This window comes from Colias croceus, chromosome 11, assembly GCF_905220415.1.
Source record: "Colias croceus chromosome 11, ilColCroc2.1".
Classification (NCBI taxonomy): Eukaryota; Metazoa; Arthropoda; class Insecta; order Lepidoptera; family Pieridae; genus Colias; species Colias croceus.
In genome coordinates this window covers 306057-330728 of record NC_059547.1, presented here as the reverse complement: position 1 = coordinate 330728, position 24672 = coordinate 306057, and the positions used below count along the sequence as shown (strand labels likewise).

Genomic DNA, 24672 nt, shown 5'->3' with positions numbered 1-24672 from the left:
TGTTAGTTAATTCACATTGGGATTTTTTATATTCTGCTATACAAGCTTTCCGCTCGCAACTTTGATAGTTGTGTCTAAAACTTATCAAATTACCTACGCTTGAATCACTCTATCTTATATAAAAACTGAATATGGACAGACAGATAGACGACTGTATTTTATACTATGTAGTGATTGAAATGTCTTTATTTTTCATGAATTTCATGAAAACAGATGATATAATATAAAGTATTAAAAATTTTATTTAAATATTTGAAAAGTAGTTTTTAAACAAAAAGGAATTAAAAATTCGATCACGAGGCGGGATTCGAACCCGCATCCTTTCACGCCAATCCTGGGATGCCTGACCAACTCAGCAACCCATTGATGAAAACATGCAGAAGGATTGGATGGGATGCTGGTGCTACTTGTTTTTTTAAAACAGTAGCATCAACAAGGAGAATATAAATAATTTTATAGCATATAAAACTGCGGGAGGATGCGTGGAATGTTAATTTATTCAAGAATCCACTTAAATATGTTATAATTAAATTAAAACCATATCCATCGAAGTAATAAAATATACATCAAAACCCCGCCAAATATATGAGTGGCACTTTTTATTATTATTAGCATAAACATAAATATACATACAAATGATCTATATTACACTAATCATATGGAAATAATACAATGTCAACGGATTGAGCAATCCCACTCAGTGTTGCCAATGTGGATAATCCTGTTGCACTAAATAAGTTAAATTTATATTTTGTAACACTTTCGAATTATTAATAAACTCGATCTATCTTTGATACATGAATTAAATGTCACACGTCATAAATATAAAAACTATTCACTTCTTAGCTTTTAAGTAATATAAATAAAATTTTATTATTTTTAAGCATGCGCTAATTGAAAAAAATAGTAGCTCTACTTTTTAAATAATTTGAAAACTTTGAAAATAATTCAGTTTAAAAAAAAAAAGACGGGTTGCACTCCGGGAGTGCCGGCAGAAGAGAAAACTTGATTATTAACGTTCAGCATGTTTGATATTTTGGAATGGTATCCGTCTTACGCATGGAATATAATTATAAGGGCTTAAAAAAAAAACATCCGTCTTACGCTTTTTCGATCAGGCCACGTGTCCTGACGCGAGTTTAAGATTTTATACCCAACGCCGCTAAAGAAGTTTTCACTTCAAAAACCATAACAAAAAAACACATTTTTAGTATCATCTCAGATTATCATGACTCTATATTTAAGGATTATATTATATCAACGAAATGAAACAACATCTAGTTACATAAATTAAAAAATATATTTTATTCCATACATTTTAGCAATACTCGATAACTTACAACACAGTCTTATAATAATTTATAATACATTTACCAAACTAAAATTTTGCGTGATTTTAATGTACACAGTAAAATATTAATTTGAATTTAAAGCGGGTTAAAATCCCAAAATATAAGTCTTTTATCACAGAAGATCACGGAACTTGCTCGTAGTATATAGTTGCGGTGTGAGGCGTGTCGTCTAATGTTACAGTCTGGAATTGAAGAAAATGTTTTATTATAAAAGAAAAAAACTTTATTTAAAGCAGTAGAAGTCATATCATCTTTATCTTATAAATAAGCGTTAGGGTTGTCTTTTTTCGTTCAATATTTTAATTTATTTTAATTGAATAAAATGTAAAAACCTTACAACAAAAATATTTGTTCAAAATAACCTCCCATAATTAAAATTAACGGATCATAAAGTAAATTTTATCTATACTGATATTATAAAGCTGAAGAGTTTGTTTGTTTGTTTGTTTGAACGCGCTAATCTCGGGAACTACTGGTCCGATTTGAAAAATTCTTTCGGTGTTAGATAGATCGAGGAAGGTTATAGACTATATATCATCACGCTAAGACCAACAGGGGTGGAGCCACGGGGGTGAAAGCCGCGCGGAGCAGCTAGTGATGTATAAAACTAGCTGTGCTCCGCGGTTCACACCGAACACGTTTATTCTATCTAACACCGAAATAATTTTTCAAATCGGACCAGTAGTTCCTGAGATTAGCGCGTTCAAACAAACAAACAAACTCTTCAGCTTTATAATACTAGTTGTGCCCACGGTTTTTCCTGCGGGATAGACAAAAAAAATCTTATTTAGAGGTTGCCGTAATTTGTTTTTTTTTTCTAAGTAAATATAACCTCAGGTACAGCCATTTAAGATTCTAATGACGACAAATATTTTGTTTTCATAATCTAAGTCTAAAATCTATGTTAAATAATATATAAAGTACGCGTATAACGGAAAGTGAACTCGTTTATTTTGCAAAAAATCTGCAAAATTGTAGTAAATAGTGTTACTGAGTCAAGGTTATGTTTTAGAAATAATGTCAACAGGAAAAATGGCTAATAAAGGTTTTTTGAATACTTTTACGTACCTAGTTATGTAAACTTTGGTATGTATTTACTATAATTAATGTAATGGTAGTAATTTATTAGGTATGTAATCGATTTTGTTACGTCTTTCATTATTTCGTATTATGAGTATAGATAATACTAGATTACCGCCCGCGGCATCGCCCGCTTTGTCTAAAACCTAATAAATTATATACCTACTAAAACCTTCCTCTTGAATCTAAATCTATTAAAAAAAACATCAAATTCCGCATTAAAATTCGCATCACAATCCGTTGCGTAGTTTTTAAGCATAATATAAAGGGACATAGGGAAATAGGGACAGAGAAAGCGACTTTGTTTTATACTATGTAGTGATTTAAGTTGATACATATTTTTATTGATTTTTCATACTTCTTAATTATATTTTATTTCGTAATAAATTGTAGTATTAAAATGTAATTACAATATAAGATTCGCTGATTCGGCATAAATACACATATTTTGAGAAATTTTTATCACAAAAAATTGTTACATAAAAATTTGCTTCACAGAAATAAGTAAATTATTAAATTGTTAAAATTTAAAAACAAATATAAATATTTATGTGATATTTACCATAATACATTCTCTATCAATGAAAAGTCGCCTGAAGTAAGCCATCTTGCCGTCAGGTAGCTTGATTATCTGATGTAACACGTTGTCGCCTTCCAGTTGGTATGTTATTCGTAACTGTAAAATAGAAAAAAATACTTTGGGATTAAAATTATTAGTAACTGGTAAAGAGTCATTTTTAAAGAACTTAGAATCATTAGAAAATACGTAGGTCAATTTGCCCTCGAAATTTGTATATTTATTTTTAGGAAAATAGATAGTTTTCGAGATTCAGACTATGAGAAGAATTAATAAGTAATAAATTATTACTATAGTTTATCTCGTATCGGTATTGGTATATAGTAAATGAATGTAAAAGTTTTAAAAAATTCTTATTATTTCTCAAGCGGATTAAATAGCTTGATACTGGATCATTGTAATTATAGCCTATAGGTGATGAAAATCATATCTATATAATATATTGAAAGAGCTTAAAATAAATAAAAAGGATTAGGTTTTCAGTTTTTTATTGTTATCCGATTATATAATTTGATAGTTCAAATTGCAGGTTTATCGTATCGAATTTTTCATTATTCTGTGTAACAATGACATTCAGTTTTAGATGTTTGATAAAAAATCAATTTTCGTAAGGGAAATATACAAAATTCATTAAATCTCAAATCGTTCACAAAATATCGTGATTACATACAACCCAGTTATTTCGTTATTAGATACTAGCTTCCGCCCGCGACTCCGTCCGCGCGGATGTCGGTCTTCGCGTGGATGGTTTATTTCTTCATTTTGAGTAACTCTGACAATGATATCTTATAAATATCTATTGGACCCAAATACGGCTAGGCCTATAATAATACGCAACGTGTGTTCGCGGTTCTACAGAACAACGTCTATGGATAAAACTGAAAAACTAAGATTAATTTTTTCTACGTATTCTTACAGGATAAAAAGTATCCTATTTTACGCCCAGTATAATAAGGTATAATTATACCAAGTTTCATCGAAATCGAACCGTTAGTTTTCACGTGATGCCTGAACATACAGACAGACAGACAGACAGACAAAAATTTTTTTAAACACATATTTGGGTTTGGTATCGATCCAGTAACACCCCCTGGTATTTATTTTTTCAATATTTTCAATGTACAGAATTGACCCTTCTACAGATTTATTATATGTATAGATTTAGTACCTAAACGATATTATATTCATTAGATTAGTCGCCCAGAGTTTATCACATGTAAAAATAATTAATCTGCCCCTTTGCTTGCTCGACTGTCACAAAAAAGGGTTTTCGATGGCCGTTTTGATGTAGAAACGGGGCGATTTTATTGAAAGGACGGTAAAAAGTGATACCTAGGCTAATTTTTTACGACAGTCATCATTTCCATAGCAGTTTCCAGCGGCGGAAAGCTTTTTATAAACAGTAACGTCAGTCCGTGGGAATTAAGGATTTCGTTTCTCAGTCGAAAATCCACACGACGACACATGTTGTAATAAACATTATGTTACATAACATCACCTGTCGTTAAGAACTGTTTACGACAGGCTCCATAATTAATTGAACAATATATATACGTATACATATTTAAAATACAATGATGCGGATTATTCGTTTTGGGTCAGCGTAATGTATGGCGGTGGTCGGCGTTTTATTTATACGAGGTTTTTACTTATAATAAATATAAATAAAATAGTATGCATTTTTTATTTCAATTTTATATTTATGCTTTGCGATTATCATTCGGTACCGTTTATTCGTATATAATGTTTGCTTCAACGCGCTAATCTCGGGAACTACTGGTACTGGTCCGATTTGAAAAATTATTTCAGAATGCCATAATCATCACGTTAAGGCCAAGCGGAGACATGTGGATGCACATTGCACAGCTTGTAGGTAATTTCAGTAAAGCCACAGGAAAATAGTTATAATTAAAATAAAATATGTACAGTTTGGAAGAAATTGTTCGTCTTTCAACACTATGAATTAACAGCACGTGGGCGTGGAATTGTTTTGAAAACTAACCACTTCATTATAAAAGGTTTTATTAGTGGGAGTAATACACACAGTAAAACAAAGACGTATGTCGCAAAGTAGCACTTGCTATGCATAAATTATTATATTATGTTCGTGTGCGTAGGATTCACTTCAATATAATCTATACTAATATTATAAAGCTGAAGAGTTTGTTTTTTTGTTTGAACGCGCTAATCTCAGGAGCTACTGGTCCTATTTGAAAAATTATTTCAGTGTTAGATAGCCCATTTATCGAGGAAGGATATACATATATCATCAAGCTAAGACCAACAGGAGTGGAGCATTGCCGCAGGGCACAGCTAGTCATATACAATATATAATGTCATTAACATTCTCAGGACATTGACTTTCTTTCTAATGTTATTTGGGATTAATTAACCTTTGTTATATCTTATCGTAATAAAAAATAAAATAAAAGTGTAGGTACGGTGCTTATCAAAATTTTGAAGAATCATGTTAAGTGTACTTTTTTGGATATATTTCAACGAAAACAAGCCCGCTACTTCATCGCGCATGCATTTCAACATTTGTTTTTATTTATGATAATGTACTTTATTCGTATATACCAAAACTATACATTAAATTGCAATTAAGAGTTACTTTTCAGTTCAACATTTTACCCCGATTTTTTGAGATTTCACTTCCTCACCGGAGAGGCTGCTGTGATAAATGTATATGTTACAGGAAATGTATGTAATCCGTCATTGTATACAATTCCTAGGAAATGTATACAATTCCTAAAATCGTACGGAAATGTGTGAAATAAATTATTTTATACACATTTCCTAGGAAATCTATACATTTCCTAAATAGCTATCGAAAATGTAAAACATTTAAGATATTGATATGTCGCAGGCAAGGGTTGGACTAAAGCAAAGGGGGCGCAGGACTTAAAAAATTTTTGATGGAGTTGGTGTCATTATAACACCTATTTATTATTGTTTTATCGTAAAGATTACGCTTACAGCATGTTTTACAGGAACAACTTTTCTCTAAAATCAAAAATAGCCGAGATATTCGCCCTCAAAGTTAGGTTAGGTTAGCCGTTAGGTTAGGTTAGGTTAGGTTTGTTAAAAAAAAAACTACACAGAAATAGGAGCCCCGCGAAGCGGGGCTCCGTCGACGAAGATCGAACGATCGAAGATAATAATATGAACATAATATTATTACAATTTTTCGGTATGACTGTTACCCGATTGTATCAATAAGAGCTATAATAAAAAAAATAACAACGTGTTTTATTACAGAAAGCATTTACTTTACACATTTCCTAATACGATATAGGAATTGTATACAATTCCTAGGAAGATTATACATTTCCTAGGATATGCATGCATTAAATAGTTTTTTAAACAATATTTTATACATTTCCTAAATGGTATCGGAATTGTACACATTTCCTAGGAATTGTATACAATTCCTTGATTTCATACATTTCCGGTAACATATATAATATTATGTTATCGTAAAATAGAAATATGTTAAAATTTTGAAAATTGTAGTCCGTTGAAAATTTGTGAACATACTGTTTTCAATACCGAAAAATATTCGGTATATTGTAATCTATCGATGTGAAAACATTAAATTTTGAAATGGGCATTCGACATGATGGGTTAGGTTAGGTTAGTGTGGTTTGAAAACAATAGAAATAGGAGCTGAAGCTTCAATATAATAATTACGGGATATTTTAACAGTAGTTGACTGTTTTGATATATTATGTATAAGTTAAATATAAGTTACATATTATGTAATATTGACATGATTTTAAAAGAGCAACTATGGAGTTTCTTGCCGATTCTTCTCCAAAGATACTGCTTTCCGAATCGGTGGTAAATGTTAAAAATACTTATGTAATGACGATTCGAAAGTGCTACTAAATAGTAGTCTAATTGAATAAATGAATGTTTGAGTTTGAGTTTGAGTTTCAAAATTCGCCGCAGATGTGGAGGACTCTCAAATATTTTGTTATAACTCGTATGTTTTGCAAATTATTCTCATTATTTTAGTGTTAATTACTAATTTGGTAATTGTTTTACATTATGTATATGGAGCAAGTTCCCACGTACTCTTGCGCATCTTTTAAGTAATATTGTACTTTCAAAAAATTTAGAAATATCTGCAATAATTTATATCAGTACTAACAGGTTTATATTAGCATTTTTTAAATCTTAGACATCAGTATTTTTGTTAGAGCAGCCGCGTAAACAGTTGTAAAGGCACATAATAATAATTACACACAAGGTCTTGGCATTGCGCATCTGGTGTTCTAGATTATAAATTTTCATAGATCGTCAGAAAGTGCTCATCACACTTAACTACTTTTTCCAAACATTACTTACGCTATGAAATATGTTATTTATATTGTTTATTTTAATGCGAAAATCAGTTACATCAAAATTCGTTATGTAGTTTTCGTATAAAAGTCGAAAGCACACAGGAAGACAAAGAGACAAAGAATCCATATTTTTGGTTTTTGTTTTTGTATGAAAATTCTACATGAATCCTTTTGCATGCATTACTTTTTATTTATCGGCAAGTATGTGTAATTTTAATTGCATTAAAACACACAATCTAAATTTATTCCATGTAATATTATATTATCATTTATCAGTTAGGTAAATTGAGTTACTATGTACTACGTTAGGTAACATTTTGCACCAGTTCATGATGACGGTGAAATTCGATTATCTCGACTGGGAAATGTTTTCGCTAATCCGAAAATTAAAGAAAATATATTAAAGTTAGTTTAGTCAAAATTGTTTTCCATTATTATATACGTTAAAAGGTATTATTATTCAGAAATAACATAATCCATACTAATATTATAAATGCGAAAGTAACTAAACTCTGTCTGTCTGTTACTCAATCACGCCTAAACTACTGAACCAATTTTCATGAAATTTGGTATGGAGATATTTTGATACCCGAGAAAGGACATAGGCTACTTTTTTATCCCGGGAAAATGACGCAATCCCGGAAATCCCACGGGAACGGTAACTATGCGGGTTTTTCTTTGACTGCGCGGGCGAAGCCGCGGGCAGAAACCTAGTTAGTCTATAATTATAGAAATATTGAAAGCTAAGACAAAACCGTCTATTAAAATGATGTATTTTCGACTCAACCACAAGTGCATACATTATTAAGTTAACTATCGGTAAGTACTTACAATCGTCTACTTAGTTAGTGAAGTAATAGATACGTTATATGGTTATGACATAATCTCACCGGGCCCGGGCAAGAATCTACATATCCATTTAACAACTTTAACAAGATTTTAAAGTCCACTTAAGGGCCAACAAAACGAGTGAGAGACTTCAAAATTAGTTTTCCTATTATCTATGGCTGTTGCGCTACCCGTCGAGAGAGCGCGACAGGGACAACTGCAGCTCGGGCCGAAAATACCTAGGACAATTACGCAAATTCGACGTTCTGTAGTTCCCTGTTTCCTCCTTCAATACTGGACAGATTTATTTACTTTTTTCATGATTTAGTACAGAAAAGTTAGTTCCTACGTTTTGTTTTTTTTTTTTATATTATGTTCAAAAATTAGTTTTATGGAAGACGGAACATAACGAAAAATCTGTCCTATTTCTTACGTTTTGAAAGATGCATAATATCTTTTTTAATAATTTCCTAAAGGTACCATACCAAGATTAAAAGTAAAAAATATATTGCTCTAGTGGCACAATCCAGGGAGGAAACAGGGGACTGCGTTTGTATGGAAAAACGGCTCTTTTGTTAGCTCTTAAGGCTCTATGATACAGTTTTTCCAGTCTACCTCTAATATATTATATTATTCCATCCTCACCTTGCTGCCGTCCCTCCTCTCCCACTCCTGCTCCTCGCCCAGCTTGAAGCTGTGCGAGAGATGGCGCGCCTCTATCCGCAGGTCCACCTGGAACGTGTGCTCGTCCAGCCGGGTGAAGCACACGGTTGGTGCGTACTTCTCGAACATGGTTATGATCTCTTTGGTACCTGTAAACAACTGGGGTTTAGTTATTAATAGTAAGTACCTGAATATGAATAATGTTTTTACTAGAGAGGCGAATGCCATGTAAATTGCAAATGCATGTCTTTCGCTGTCTTAAATTTGAGGGCTTGTCACAACTTTTACTTACCTATGTACTGTGGAGAAAGAAAGGTGGAATTCCTCCATCGAAAAAGGGAGCATCCTCGACCAGTCTACTCAACTGGCCGGCCGTTAAGGCCCCGATGGATGATGTCGGAAAGTTGTATATATGCTCTGTAGCGAAAACATATCGCTTGCGCGATTCAGAGCGAGGTGTCGCTACATGTACTTTTTTTTCTTCATTATTTTACTTTTTGTGGTCATATAAAATCATTCTAAATCCGATACAACATACTAAGTCAAATCTAAATTATGGAGATAAAACTCCTGAGTCACAGTTAAAACTAGCTCAGGAGTCAGACTCTTTATTTAGTTTAAAAAATTTAATTTAATTTATTTATTTATCTTAGAAAGAGAACTAGAACCTATCCCTTTCATATCATATTTGATATTTTGAATGCCCCTTTATACCACATATGACTACTGAATAGTGACTATTACTAAATAGTAACTACGTAACTTATACACATAAAAACGTCCAAAATATTATTTGAACAGTCATCATTATTTATTTTTATTCTTAACACTGAAACGTCTGCTTTGTTTATTTTATAGTCTGACGTGGTTTGAATTTTTTCCTCAATATTATAGGTGATTCTAGTCACGCGTTGTTAAACAAATGAATCATTTCAAGTTAACTATCTTACGAAACAAGAAAATTATGGCTTTTGTAGAGTTAGTCTTGTGTTTTGTTTTTGTTTTCAACTCAATGTCCATTTTTATTGTTATCAATAAACGTAAATATTTAAATTAGTTCAGAAATTAAAAGTATTAATAATATTATAGTATATTATACGGATGTTTATATTTATTTATTAATTACATAAGTTATACCTATTGTGTTTTTGTATGAATCATGTAGAGTCAATAAGCTTGCATATTTTATAAATCAATAGATATCATATGAATCAATATCTATATCAACAAAAAATATATTACCAATATTGGAACCCTGTAAATTTTAGGCATTGCATATGAAACAATTTACAACTTTTAAGTCATAAGTAAATATTAGATTAGAACTTTGATCAGTTATGAAAATAAAAAATTCACAAGTTTGTTCCAATTAAAGAATTTTTGCATCCTTATTTTTTATGTTTATACAACGTCTGAATTTGTCAAATGTAAGCAGGTACGCGAAAAATTTCCAATCACAAATGTACAAATTCAAAACAAAAATCACTCACTAGATTCCTTCACTAGCTCTTCTATGTTTTCACATCGCGTACGTTTATATTTTTTGCCGGAAAACGACATTTTCAGCAACAACAATTGCTGCGTGGTCGAGCGCAGGTCGCGCAATACCAATCATATTGTGTGTTTAATAAGATTACAGAATAGCACCGTCACCTTATTAACACAATGAGTCGGCACGTTTTTAATACTAGTATTTTATCTATTTTCATCAATATCTTCCTTTTGATTATCGGAGTTGGGCCTCTTGCATGCTACCTCTCGCTATCTGATAAGGACTCCGTTATTCACTTTGCCGTGAAGTTGGAGCGAGATGCTTAGGTATATCAGTATGCAGGAAAAAGCGTGTGCACTGGACTTAAGTATGTGAAGATTAAAAATAGTTACAATACAGTCGTATCGTTTTCCTCAAAGTGATGTGGCTTTAATTAAAAACAAATTCGAAATATATATTTTATGTGAATAAAACAGTGTGTTATCAATTTTTTTTACATGATACAAAACAAATTAGACGCGACGATCGCCTCATCTAGGAACATACCTGTGCTAGAGACGATCGACGCCTTCCGCTCCAGATTAATTTTATCTTGTATACATTTGATTATACGTTTATATAGCTTGAAAGCGTGACTCTTATCCATAGATTACCTGTATCGTCTATTGGTTATTACACTGCAGATGTTTAAAATAATAATAATAATAATCATCATCAGCCCATGTTCCCACTGCAGATACAGAGTGATCCTATAAAAGTTTAGGCCATTATCGACCACGGTGGCCAAATGCAGGCAGATGTTACATGTCGCCGAACTTTTGATTCTTTGACATGCCTCACGTTTTCATGTTCTCATTCATCATTTGAAGCAATGGTAATGTTATCCACATGCGCAGACTAATCGAAGAATTAAATTATTCTCTGCATGGTCGTCAAATGGTTCCGAACCTCCGATTTATCGATTTTAAGTCCAAAGTCCTTACTGCTCATTAATAGGATATTTATGATTTTTAATAATACAATATTGAAAATATTAATAGGAAGTTGTTGGCGCCGTATTTCATCTTATTCGACTATGACATTTAGGGAACTTTTTTGCATAGGTAGTTTTGCATTCCCCTAATTCATATTTCTTAGTGGCAAGCCTTCGAGGAATAGATCTATCATCGAAATAAGGTCATATTCATATTTTTATTCCATTGTATTGATATATATTTTTTAATAATAATAAATCACATTAAAATATTACATATTGTACTGTGAAACTTAAGCCGCGTGTGCCTTACTCAACCGCGCCGGTGTGAATGATATCGAGGTGATACCTTCTTGCATAATAGTATTATGAGGAATTAAGAATAAAAGATAGTAATAGCAAGTCTATGTGAGTATTATAAATAATAATCCATGATTTTATCCCTGGAGAAAATATGAATATAGATTATAGATAAAGACAGGTATGTACCTATATCCTGCTGAAAGCATTATTTATTTATTTATTTATTTACGGCATACGCCAAACCATACATATAATAAACTTAATTCTAAACTTATCACTATGTCCTTAGTTCTAGGTACCTCTTACATTCTTCACCAATCATTCCCATCCCTGACACAAACAAATCAATATACAGCATATACAAGTTGACCTGAAATAGACTTAAATTTTTTAAAAATTATCGTATTTTTTTAGCCTTTTCACTAATCCTAGGTACACCAAAGTTAAAAAGGACTGAAATTTAAACCTAATGTAACAATCAAAACAATAACATTTTTTCATAGAGTAAGCGTTAGCAAAACACCTTTCTACCAATGAATTTTTTTTGCAATCGATTCATTACTTCCAGAGGTTACTTCATACAAACAAACTTTACCCCATTACCCTACAAATTGAGACATGATCTTAAATACACGTTTATCCATCGGCGGAAGCAGTGCGTAAGGCGTGATTCATTACAATCGTCGATATTATATTCCGGATCTTATTCATAACTTGATCTATTAGCGTATGATGTAAGACGTAACTGATAACCTGGTGGGTATCGATAGAACTAAGTAGATAAAGTTGGTGCATATGACGAATCCTAATATCCTATTAATATTATAAATCCGCCGCCTCCTTGGTACAGTGGTTGACGCGTGATCGTAGCACCGAGGGGCTCTGAATTCGATTCCCGGTGGAGACGAAGAAAAAAAAATGTCTCAGTCTGGTAGGACACAGAAGGTTGATTACATACTTGTCCCGATCAGTGAAACAGATGTTTAATGCATCTGCTTATCTGCTGCACTAGGGGATATGGGAATTCACTTTATTATAAACCAGAAAGTTTGGCTCAATATCGTATTGAAAGCTGATGGTAGAGATAGATTACAGTTTTTATCTAAAATAAGTTTTCACTTTTTATGCGCGTTCGCATCTTTGGTATGCATTTTACCTAAGCAAATAAGAATTTTCTTTGATAGTGCTAGTGACGTTTGATTATTTTTGATAGACACACCGGCCACTGGGGGTCTATAATCCTTATGAATAGGTCTCCATTGCGATGGAAGTTCTATGGCCAACTTGTGTTAAGAAATGTAAAAATATCCAAGAAACTAGTTTAAGTATGTTTTTTAATTGAAGTTTGCAATTAACGCTTGCGGTGCGAAATACATTTATTTTCTCTTAAAAGTAGCTTGTTTTGTCAAATTCTGAAACGGCAATAAATACCATTGCATTTCGCAAACGTTAATTGATTTTCAGAGTAAATTTTTTAAATGTCCAAGTCGAGATTTATTGCGTGCAAAAAGTTCGCTGTCAGAAAAAAATAACGTCAAAGGATTACGACATATGCGTAAGAGTGACATGAAAGCATGCAAGCTCCAGTTACGAGTTACGGTGAGCGCGCGGCCTTCAGCGGCCACCACCGTGAGGGCGGGGGCGCCTATGAGTGTGACCGGCCGCGGCCAACCCGCCACTCGTACTGCGCTGTTCAAACAACCAACGCGCTTCCAAAATCAAAATATAGAATTCGCGTCCGGAATGACAGATTGATTTTTTTAAACATGTGGCTATGGTTCTTGTTGGGTTTCGCCGCGGTGTGGTCGGCGGACGCCGCAGGCGCGGGCGCCGCGCGGCTCGCCTGCTACGTAGAAAGCGCGCGAAATTCTGACTTTACGGAGTGCACACACCTCGTTTACGCGGGAACGGCCAGAGGAGACAAACTCGACGCTCTTCTGAAGGACTACAGAAAACATAATCCCAAATTGAAAATTATTGTGCGCGTCACGAACGAGGATAAGGTAAGCTTTTTGAGATATTCCAGAGATATTGGTTATATACTGCACTTTTTACTGCTCAAAAATTGCATTTAAAACGTTTATTAGCGTGAGCGTTAAGGAATATGTTGATAATGAATTTGAAAATTGAAAATCCTAAAATTTCTTCTTTCAAATAAAAATTCAGCTTGGAAAAGCTGAAATTTCAGTTTAATTCCAACATAAATATCAGAATATTTTTTTTAATTCATAATATTCTCTCATCGAAACTAAACAAAGTCCTCTTTGGGAAAGCTTGGCATGGTTTCTACTATGAGAAATAAACAGTAATAATTAAGACCAATCTAACGAGCCCAAACTTTATGTGTTTACTACTATGTATCCAGGGTTTCGCCATCTACCTATCGTCAGCTCGATTGTACCACATTTCTTATTGTATTATCACCTGATCTACACCATCATGATTAAGAATGGAAGTGCGTGGTATTAAGTTAAATGTTATAGTTAATCTACTTATTTATAAATCCTTAAATAGAGCGGCTAAAAGTTATGCTTATGTATAAAATCAATTTCGACTAAGATCGCCAACAGATTGCCCAGATACCAATAATAGATAATCACAACCGGATAATGGGTACTTGCTCTCAGAGCTATTAAGGTTAACAGCCATTTTAAATTATGTAATATTTACTTACACCTAATCTCTTTTAAAATGACAGGTCGGTGGTCCATAATTCTTAACTAGCAGTTACTGTAAACCAGTCTTTATTACCTATTGTTAGCATCCAAATTCGTGTATTGAGTAGTGAAGAAAGTTCAGACAAACCCGGGACTAATGAACTCATTGTTTCCATTGATATGTTAATTAGTTACAAGGTGCGATTGGCGTAACATCTTGTTAAGAAACGTTTTTTCAGCAAACAAGAGCATCTCTGTAATTGTTATAGTAGGTACTTGCGCCAATAAAATTTAAGGATGAAAAACCGAGAAAGAAAAATTCAGACCCGAATAATTTTCATGGAGACTTATGTCTTATCAAGTTAAATCTAGTAGGACTATCAGAGAAAATACAGATAGGGTACTTAAAATGGAAGAATTCATTTGTATATTTTTTTTTTGTTTTGAAAAATCATATTTCTTCTTTGGTATTTTTAAATTATTGTTAACGTTCCAGCGATATGACACTCGGACAAAAGCCTCCAAATTATACAGATTTCAAACCTTATGGTCCGGATTCTCGATCCTTATCCTTAATCGGATCCTTATCTGGACATTTTTCATTTATCATGTCTCGTTGACGAACATTTTTTTTTATTTCCATTAAATTTTGACACTCTTTATAATAATCTTACAGACGATCAGTTGTTGAAGTGGTTCTTAAATTTCTCACAACGAGTACTCCTTTACAACATGTTTCTTTAATTGTTTACTTATGCAAGTAAAATTCTTATGTGTCACTTGTACAAGTAACTGATGAATCAACACATAATGTTAAAGCCACTTTCTGACTGCAATTTTGACAGCTCCACCTGGTGTTCGAGGTCACATATTTGGTATGCGATTGTGACGCCACTCATATAATTAAGTTAATCTGATGATAAATTATTGATCCATAAATATGTGTCAACGCTTTTTCAGTACCATAAATCTCGTAAATAATTAAAATCGGTTGTAGTTCAGCTAGTATATTTATCGCGTCAAACGTTATTCCAATTTATCTCTGCGGTATATAAGAAAATCTCAGGTAGCGAACAATGAACATAGATCGACTACTATATGTACCTACCTACCTGCTCATAAAACAGATGTGACATTCCTTTCTTTCAACCTTTACCAGGTTACTTCTTCGATTTTTCTCTGGTTGGTGTTTCAAATGGAAGAATATAGGTACATTTATTATTATATAAGTTCCACATTATTTGTTATCTAGTGATTATATTGTTTATTAATAGTCCTCTAAATTTTGAAATAGGACGAATTACTTCTGAAGCAATTCAAAATAACGCACTCACTCCCTTAATGTGACTTTCAAGACTTCTGAATCCTGTCAGAGACAATTGATGGAAATCAGATTCAGCTTACAGAGTTCTTTTTCAAGTCAGCACAGCGATTTTTGCTTTTTCTCTTTTCTTGCGTGCTCGTAAATAGAAGAAAACATTTTAATCGGTGAATCGGTAAAAACATAAACATGTGTTTTGCTGAGTTTCATGTTTTTCAGTAGGGTTAGCGAGATAGTGAACTATAAGTAGAACCAGGCAAAACATAAGATTGCCAAAACAAGCCAATCGATTCATGAACATTTAAGGAATGTAGCTATAATATTGTTTGGTTTTTGTTCATACTGGATATCCGTTTCGGATTGTATTGACATTTTTTTAATTGCTATGATCTGATTTATGTACTGTTGTAATTTTATTGATATCTCGAAAACTGAATGTTTTTCTACAGGTTTAACTTGGCGGTAATTTTTTGCGTAGTTTATAAGTTTCGTAAGTTTGGTAATAGTACTTTTTGTTAATATGTAGTAAAGATTCAGCTCATTTGAACAAAGTTGAACTTCAATGTCTATAGAAAAATTATTCATCGAAGTTATTGAAGTGAAACTTCTTTATCGGGGTTAGAAAAAAATTTAGTGTAACATTTTTTCGTTACGCGTGACATTTTTCCGTTACGGGCCATCTTTTTCTTATCCCTACCACGTGTGATTCGACTTATTTCTGTAAAGTTGCATAAAGTAAATTATTTTTTTGAAAAGTAAGGTCATAAAGAAGTTTCACTTCTTACGTGTGTACACTAGTACACGCACACATTTTTTTTCAATATTCCTTTACATTGCGACTTTTATAACGAAGGACTTAACGATTACATCTTAAGCTTATATCTTAAGCTGACAGCTTTAAGTATTGCTTTGCTCCTTAATTTTGGACTCTCTCCGTTTCGCAACTTGCTTCTTCGGTACATCGGAGTTAAAATAAAGGTTTACAGTTGTGGTTGATTCAGTCTAGAGGACTCTTTTAATTTGAAATAGACACATATTATGTGTGCTGTATCACATATGCGCAGATTTAAATAAAATATAATAAATAACGTTTATTTCTTACTAGCTAACCGCCCGCGGCTTCGCCCGCTTTGTCTAAAACCTAATAAATATACTAAAACCTTCCTCTTGAAACACTCTATCTATTAAAAAAACCGCATCAAAATCCGTTGCGTAGTTTTAAAAATTTAAGCATACAAATGGACATAGGGACAGAGAAAGCGACTTTGTTTTATACTATGTAGTGATTCTTTTCATAGACATAGTAGTGACAAATGTTTTGGTAGTTTTGAATTTACGTTTTATTTTTTCAGTTTATGTTAGTTAGTTTTGGCTTTAGCGATCTAAAAATAGGTAAACATAATATTTGAACTGGACTTGGTTATGATTGTGAACAACGTGCTTAAAGTTATTATCTCTGGATTTTTTTAACCCAGATTTTTAATGGTGTATTTGTACCTCAATAAGTTTTAGTTGCAAAATAACAGATCTTTTATCGTACTTCTTGAAATATTGTGTACGATAATTATCAATGTTAAACTTTCTCATTTCGCTCTATGGTGAATTAACAATAGCTTTGGGAATGTATCACTTACGCAATTATTATGTAATCCATTTAATTATTTGTTTGTGACTATTCTTGTACACTAATCTTGATATAATTAATTTGATTAACAACCTACTCCCACATCTATTATTACAATAGAAAGTCGAGACAGAGATACTACTTAGAAACTCAAAATAATACTCTGTATTTTAATTTAAAAACAAACATTACAACTAAATAAGACGTTCTATCTGAGAGAGCAGTGGTGGCTCAGTGGTGAGACCTCGGACTTCGAATCGATAAGTCCGGGTTTCGAGACCAGGCGAGCGTGCAGGAAATAAATTGATTTTTCAATTTATCTGCGCATGTTGTAACATCACCACTGCTCGAACGATGAAGGAAAACATCGTGAGGAAACCGACATGTCGAAGAATTAAAAAGTTCGACGACATGTGTCATCCGCTAACACGCACTTGGCCAGCGTGGTGGATTATGGCCTGTACCCTCATAGGAGGCCCGTGTCCCAGCAGTGGGAACGTATAATATGGGCTGATGATGATGATGATGATCTGAGAGAAGTCGGAGTAAGCATCTAGTTCATCTTTAATTTTGATCTAAATCAGATTCCCGCTTTATAGCAAAATAGTATTAAAACAAGTTTAACATTTAATATTAAAACATATTTTATATCAAGGTTCATATTTACCGTATCAACACGTATCTGGGAGTGGAAATGACTTGTTTAAAATATACGATACATTTCGAAATATTTCAAGTTAAATAGTTTTCAACGTGAAGTAAGGATTACCTTGTCTTTTATAACACGAGTTTTCGCTATGTACATAAAGTTTATAAAAAAAGCCTAGATTTTGAATGTAAGAATTTTTTTTAACATCAACAAATTGCGGCCAAAATTTATTAGTAAGTAGGTGTTTCTTATTAAATTGATATTTAATAGAATATTTAGACGCAAATTCTAATAAACATTTACGAAATTCGAAAACCTTCTCGGTAACATACAATTCAAAGTACCTACTCTCTTAATGATAAAGAACACCTTATTTCACGTAGAAATAAATAAGTAAATCAATAGATAACTCAATAATGTAAAATTCAGATTTTTTTTGAAATAAAATCTTAGCAATTTGCACATGCTAATTTCAAGTCGTCCATAATCTTATTGTCTAAAGATTTAATAAGCAGATCAATTTTAAAGAATGACAGATAGAATCTTTGACAGTCCAATTCTACTGCTACAGATAATAAATAGGCGTGATCTTGACCCAGCTTCCAAATTGCCAAGGTGAGTTGGAGTAACGATGGCAAATTAATCTTATAGACAACTTGATACAGATGTGACAGTTTTTTAATAGCTTACTTAAGGAAGATCAATGTAATATAGTGCAGCATTTTAAAGAGGCTAAGAATTTAGAAGTAAAAGGTTTGCCTCCTGTTCTTCAATAGTATACTCATATTATCTATTTAATCAATAGCTTTTCTAAAAACGAAGAAATTTCTCTCTTTTTTTTCATCTTTTCCTTAATCATATTTTAGCCACAGTACCTACAATAAACTTCTTAGACACCGATAGCAACTAGATACATAAATGAACACAAACACAAGTGGCGTTAGATGCCATTGATCCAGTCCAGTAATTAGCGCAATAAAAGGCAATTAGTTACTGCGACGTGAGACGGTTTCCGTGTTACGGGTATACCTTACAATGCCGTCAGATGTATCAGGTTTGCTGTCTGTCGCTTAGAAATGAAATGGTCTTACCACAAAACAATTTAAACACAGTCTAACTTTAAACCCCGGATCTGTCACTGTCTATGTGAAATACGACAAAACCAGATTAAAGAGAACCCGCGCTTAAAGTTAAACCCTGTCTAAAGCTTTTTGTGGTAAGGCGTTTAACGGATTTTAAACGCGATTTATCAAACAATACTTGCGTGATGCGTCAAATAAAAGGGGCGCGGCGTCTCAATTATTATTTACTAGCTTTCCGCCCGCGGCTTCGCACGCTTCGTTTTCAAAGAAAAACCCGCATAGTTCCCGTTCCCGTGGGATATCCGGGATAAAAACTATTCTATGGGCTAATTGCAAGTTACCCTATGTGTGTTAATAATTGTAATCAGTTCAGTAGTATTTGCGTGTAAGATTAAGAAACACACACACACATCCATCCTCACAAACTTTCGCCTTTATAATATTATAAGTAGGATAGTAGGATAGTCTTTGTTAATATTACTTTTTTTCGAGTATTGTAGAAGTATTAATCTTTTATTATTTCTGGCTAATTATAGCGAACAAGATTAGAAATTAGATATAGATTTCGCAATAAAGATCTATGGAAGCAGTAATATTTGATTTAAATGTCACGTAAATAAGCATTACAAAATATGTAATCGAAGTATTTGAGAAAAATTTAAATGCTGTAAAAAAGAAAGTTAAGGACAGTTAGGTAATATTGCGTTAAAAAGCTAAAATATCGTAATTTCTGTGCTTTGGAAATAAATGTTTTTTCATATTTAATTTGAACTTTCATTTTTCTGTTATCTATACATATAATAAATCTGTAGAAGGGTCAATTCTGTACATTGAAAATATTGAAAAAATAAATAGCAGGGGGTGTTACTGGATCGATACCAAACCCAAATATGTGATTAAAAAAATTTTTGTATGTCTGTCTGTCTGTCTGTCTGTCTGTCTGTCTGTCTGTATGTGAAGGCATCACGTGAAAACTAGCGGTTCGATTTCGATGAAACTTGGTATAATTATACCTTATTATCCTGGGCGTAAAATAGGATACTTTTTATCCTGGAAAAATACGTAGAAAGAAAATAATCTTAATTTTTCAGTTTTATCCATAGACGTTGTTCCGTAGAACCGCGAACACACGTTGCGTATTATTATAGGCCTAGCCGTATTTGGGAATTGGGTCCAATAGATATTTATAAGATGTTATTGTCAGAGGTTCTCAAAATGGATAAATAAACCATCCACGCGAAGACCGACATCCGCGCGGACGGAGTCGCGGGCGGAAGCTAGTATATAATATAACCTATAAATTACTCTAGTGATAAGATTATTTACGAAGTACACTTAACAACTGCATTTATTTCCCAGGCTATGTTAAGTCATCGTCACATATAGTTTACATATTTACCTATAAATAAGTTCTTGTATATAATTACAAAATTATATAGAACAACTATTACGCCTTAGTACATAAGTTAATATGTTTAAAGGGCACTAGTACAGGTGTGGCTGATATAAATATATACATGTATCTGGATCAACGATGTCTGACGTGACATACTCATATGTAATGTATGGCATGTCAAGCCAAGGTGCTTTGCCCTTGGGTCAAGGTTATATGATCGAAATGTTGATTTGGTTATCGCTTTTCTTCCGATTGCAAATAGTGTTTGGTTTTTCCAATGTCTTTGAAATAAATAAAAAATGTAGTGGGATTCTTAAACATTTGAAAATAAGAAAGTATCTAGTGGGAACTTGATATTGATAAAATTATTTCAGATGCGTAAGTTAGAAATGGAATAATAATATTGTAATATTAAGAAACTAGCGGTCCGCCCCGGCTTCGCCCGTGTTACATATTTCGCAATAAAATGTAGCCTATGTTCTTTCTCAGGGTCTAAAGATTGTCTGTGCCAAATTTCATCAAAATCGGTCCAGTAGTTTATGCGTGAAAACCATACATACAATATACAAACCTTTCCTCTTTATAATATCTATTAGTATAGATAAATGGAAAAAATATTACGGCCGGCGGTAAAAACAACGCTTCTTTTCGTTTTTGTTATTTTTATCCAATAATTTTATGCGTTTATCAGAACTTGTTTGCATTATAAATGATAAAGAGTTTAATGAATGAAGTTATTTTTAAATTAATTAAGCTATTAGACTAAAAACATTAAATAAGTTTTATTTATTTATTGATTTTATTATTAAGTTACAATATATCACACAGATACCTGACACATAAATTTTAAAACGAAACAGACGCGATAAACCCAAATGCTCTGCATATTTCAAAAATTAACATTGAATTTAAACAGGGTCACATAAAACACATAAAAAATATTACGCAACAGTGCACATTTAATAAAAAATCGGAAATAAAATTCAAACCGTCATATGTAACATTATACCCATACAGAGGTCAGCCGTTAATGTTTCTCATTATATAAGCAAATATCTGATGAAAGTCCTTTAAATAAAACATCTATATTAAGGTCAAGTTGGTCAAGCATTTTTAAATGTTTTCTTACAATGGTAACATGTGCCTGACAAACCTGCTGAATGGCCTAGATACCATCAAGGGCGGTGAGACCTAGGTGATTTGGCTAGTGTCGAACGGTCGGTCTAGCTTTTTTGTTGTAGGTATATCTTTTTATATGTGTAGTGCTAACTAGCGTTATTTTTCCGTTGTTATAAACTTCACGGTAAAATTTCTTCACTAGCAAGATATTTCAAATTATAAAAGCTCAATATCGAATTATGTTGAATTCAGCGTTCTTTAATTATGATTATAAACACAAATAGTATCTATTGCAGTTTACACTAATCTTATGCCTCTCGAACTCGAAAATATTACCTTTAGGTATAACTTAAAACAACATTCATTATACAAAATTATGATCTATGATTTATAAAAATGCTAATAACATACCTGGCTATAAATCTTCATTTAGAATATCTTCATTAAAATTAAAAGTAATTTCGCAAACTTTGACAGTAACCCTACGCCATCGTTAACTTTGATGCACTGTGAATTAAATTTTAATATGTAAAGGTATGGCAAATTTTAAAAGTTCAAATATCCATATTTAAGATATTTGCAATATTTTAAGTACGTAATTCCAAAGGTCAAGTAATTTAATGCACTGAAAAACTGACGCATCACGCACGCCAGCTCGTTTCGGGTTTCGCGCGCTTTCGTTTTTTTTTTTTTAATTATCATCGCAATTCGCATGACACAGGTCACGTTCGACAATTACAGATAAGACATGCATTTTGTTTTCTTTTTTTAATTATTTTTTATTGTGAATCATTTGAATATGTACATAGCTAACAAATAAAAGAAGTATGTAATAATTAACATCGATCCCATTACCTATATAAATAATTTTTAGAAACATCTTAATTGTATAGTCCGAACGATAATAACTGCTAACTAACCAGTTCGTATAATACCTAGTATAATAATTAAATGTCAATTGTCATGCGTGTATTTAATCAATGTTGCCCTATATTACCTATACACATTTTATTATCTGTATGTAGCCGCACGTGCGCAAATTTCGCAAAACGATTTTATCGATACAAAGCTAAACAGGCTGACTATAAATTATCTCTGGTCACAATATATGGAACCTGTAAGTAGTACTAATTGTTTAAATTTAAATTAAGAATAATGAATGCCATTTATAAAAGAAAATTTATAAAATTGTCGGCTTTGGCGCGCTTTTAAGTAAATTAAAAAAAATATCGATCAGTCTTAATAAATTGTTAGGTACTTTTTATAGGAATGTCACATAAATGGCGAAATCAACTATAATAACTTAATTTAAAATCGGGGGCTTCCACCACGGGGGCAAAACACACCGGGGGCGTAACCCACGGACCCGTACGTGAGAACTAATTAAATATGCGCATAAATAATTAAAACCGCAACTGCACACTTATTGCAAGGAGTAATAATAAGAACAAATTATTATTTTGTAAGTTTAATCTTTATTTAATACATACTTACGTACTTACTTTCGAATCCATACTTTGTATGTCACGATGTATATTTTTTTAAGCTATTGCTTAACTTCTATCGCGGGCCTTGAGCGCGGGGACCGAATCGAGAAATTCCGTAACGAAAAAACCTCACGCTCCCCACTCCGACGGGCTCGGAGGTGTGGCTTGAAGGCATGCTAATGCTATGCAATAGCTTTACCGCGGCATTCTCCGAGTGCCACACGTCTTTTTTTTATTTCTTGTTAAAGTTAATAATTTTAATGATGTGTAGATTTTTAATTTAATCTTAAACGAAATAGGTAATCCCAACGTCAATGTTATCAATTTAAATTTTAAAACTTGTGTATGAGTCAGTCATTACCATTCGGTCTAATTACCAATTATGGTGTGATGTAAAATGTATTGCTATAAGAAATCTTTTTAATTGAATTTATAGGTTAATGTTCGATTACTAATGAAAGGCCACCAATAATTAGGTATTATTTGTTTTGATATTTTGAGATTTCAACAGATTTTTATGAATGTTGTTAAGTACTTCTAATATTTCCCATTGGGATCGGGAATTGCCATTTTAGAAAAAGAAGAATATTTGCCACGTGTGTAAAAAATACCACATCGGAATATTTTTTTCAACTGGACCATTTTTTTTCATTTATACCTTTGTATGAAAATACGGATAACGGAATTGATATGATAACCCAGGACTTAAATATTAACACTTTTATATTATAAATAAAAATAAAAGAAAATTAGAGTACCTACTTTAATTTAGACTACTACCCACATAATATTATACATATATAGTTAATCGAAATCAAAACAAGTTAAAGACATGATTGATAGCGGATAATCGAACCGAACTTATTTGCTTTCGTAATACGCTCAATGATTTAAGAAGTTGTGAGATATAGAGATACATTAATTTGTTTGAAGGTTTCAAATTACGATAGCGAGGAAGTGTAGCAAAGATTATATTTATAAATAACTGAAATTAGTGTTAATTCATAAGGATAGGCAATGGAATTTGTGAACAAAAATTGTAGGACTTATTATTAGCTACAAATTGGCGATTATCGGGAATCGTGATATTATCAGGTCTAACATCATATTGTTATATTTCCTCTGATTGTTGGGTTGCCTGGTAGAGATTTCTACCTAACGATAAGGCCGCCCTTTGCTGTTTCTGTAGTCTTGTCTTTGTTATATGTATTTTCAATGCAATAAAGTATTTTTCATTCATTCTAATTACTCAATAGTTATATACTGGGAAAAACACATTGCAAAATTAACAAAACAAATGGGTCACTTCAATCACTGTCGCTATAGACTATGGAATAAATTGCCGTACTTCTAATTGAGTGTGGTCAGTTTTTTAGTGTAATAAATACGACTAGGCGACATGTGAGATCTGTGACACGACGGGTTTTTGCGAGCAAAAAGTGTGTGTTGATTTCATTCTGCTGTTTTTTATGGTGCATTGTTTTATTTTAACTTCAAGATGATTAGTAACTTGCGTGTTTTCAATAGAATATGTGACAAATTTCGATCGATTTCGATTGTTTTTTGTTGGATAGGTAAAATTTTAGCGGTGGTATTTAGTATATCATCACCTATCACTTAAATGATTTTATTCATCACGTGCATTTATTTCACAATATCAAGTGAAAGTTGTCTCATTTTCTGAAATTTGAGGTAACAAACTTATTATATCAAAAAATAA

The 24672-nt window shown here is 32.5% G+C and overlaps 2 protein-coding genes across 5 annotated transcripts in view; one reads left to right on the top strand and one right to left on the bottom strand.

Annotated features, from left to right (window-relative positions):
• Positions 1–1419: 1419 nt before the first annotated feature.
• LOC123695787 (fatty acid-binding protein, muscle-like) lies at positions 1420–21938 on the bottom strand. 4 transcript variants are annotated; one of them, XM_045641714.1, is made up of 4 exons: positions 21877–21938; positions 8832–8998; positions 2995–3108; positions 1420–1534 (listed from the first exon to the last, which is right to left on the bottom strand). In XM_045641714.1, exons 2-4 carry the CDS (start codon positions 8976–8978, stop codon positions 1475–1477), a joined length of 321 nt encoding a protein of 106 aa, XP_045497670.1. In that variant the 5' UTR covers positions 8979–8998; positions 21877–21938; the 3' UTR covers positions 1420–1474. The 4 variants fall into 4 exon arrangements, with proteins under 4 accessions (XP_045497670.1, XP_045497671.1, XP_045497668.1 ...); XM_045641715.1 differs by lacking the exon at positions 21877–21938 and adding an exon at positions 10503–10534; XM_045641712.1 differs by lacking the exon at positions 21877–21938 and adding an exon at positions 10340–10494.
• Positions 13366–24672, top strand: part of LOC123695784 — a 27237-nt gene continuing 15930 nt past the window's right edge. The window contains exon 1 of the mRNA XM_045641709.1: positions 13366–13620. Coding sequence (XP_045497665.1) covers positions 13384–13620 — 237 coding nt within the window. The 5' untranslated portion in view covers positions 13366–13383. The remainder of the gene's footprint in view (positions 13621–24672) is intronic.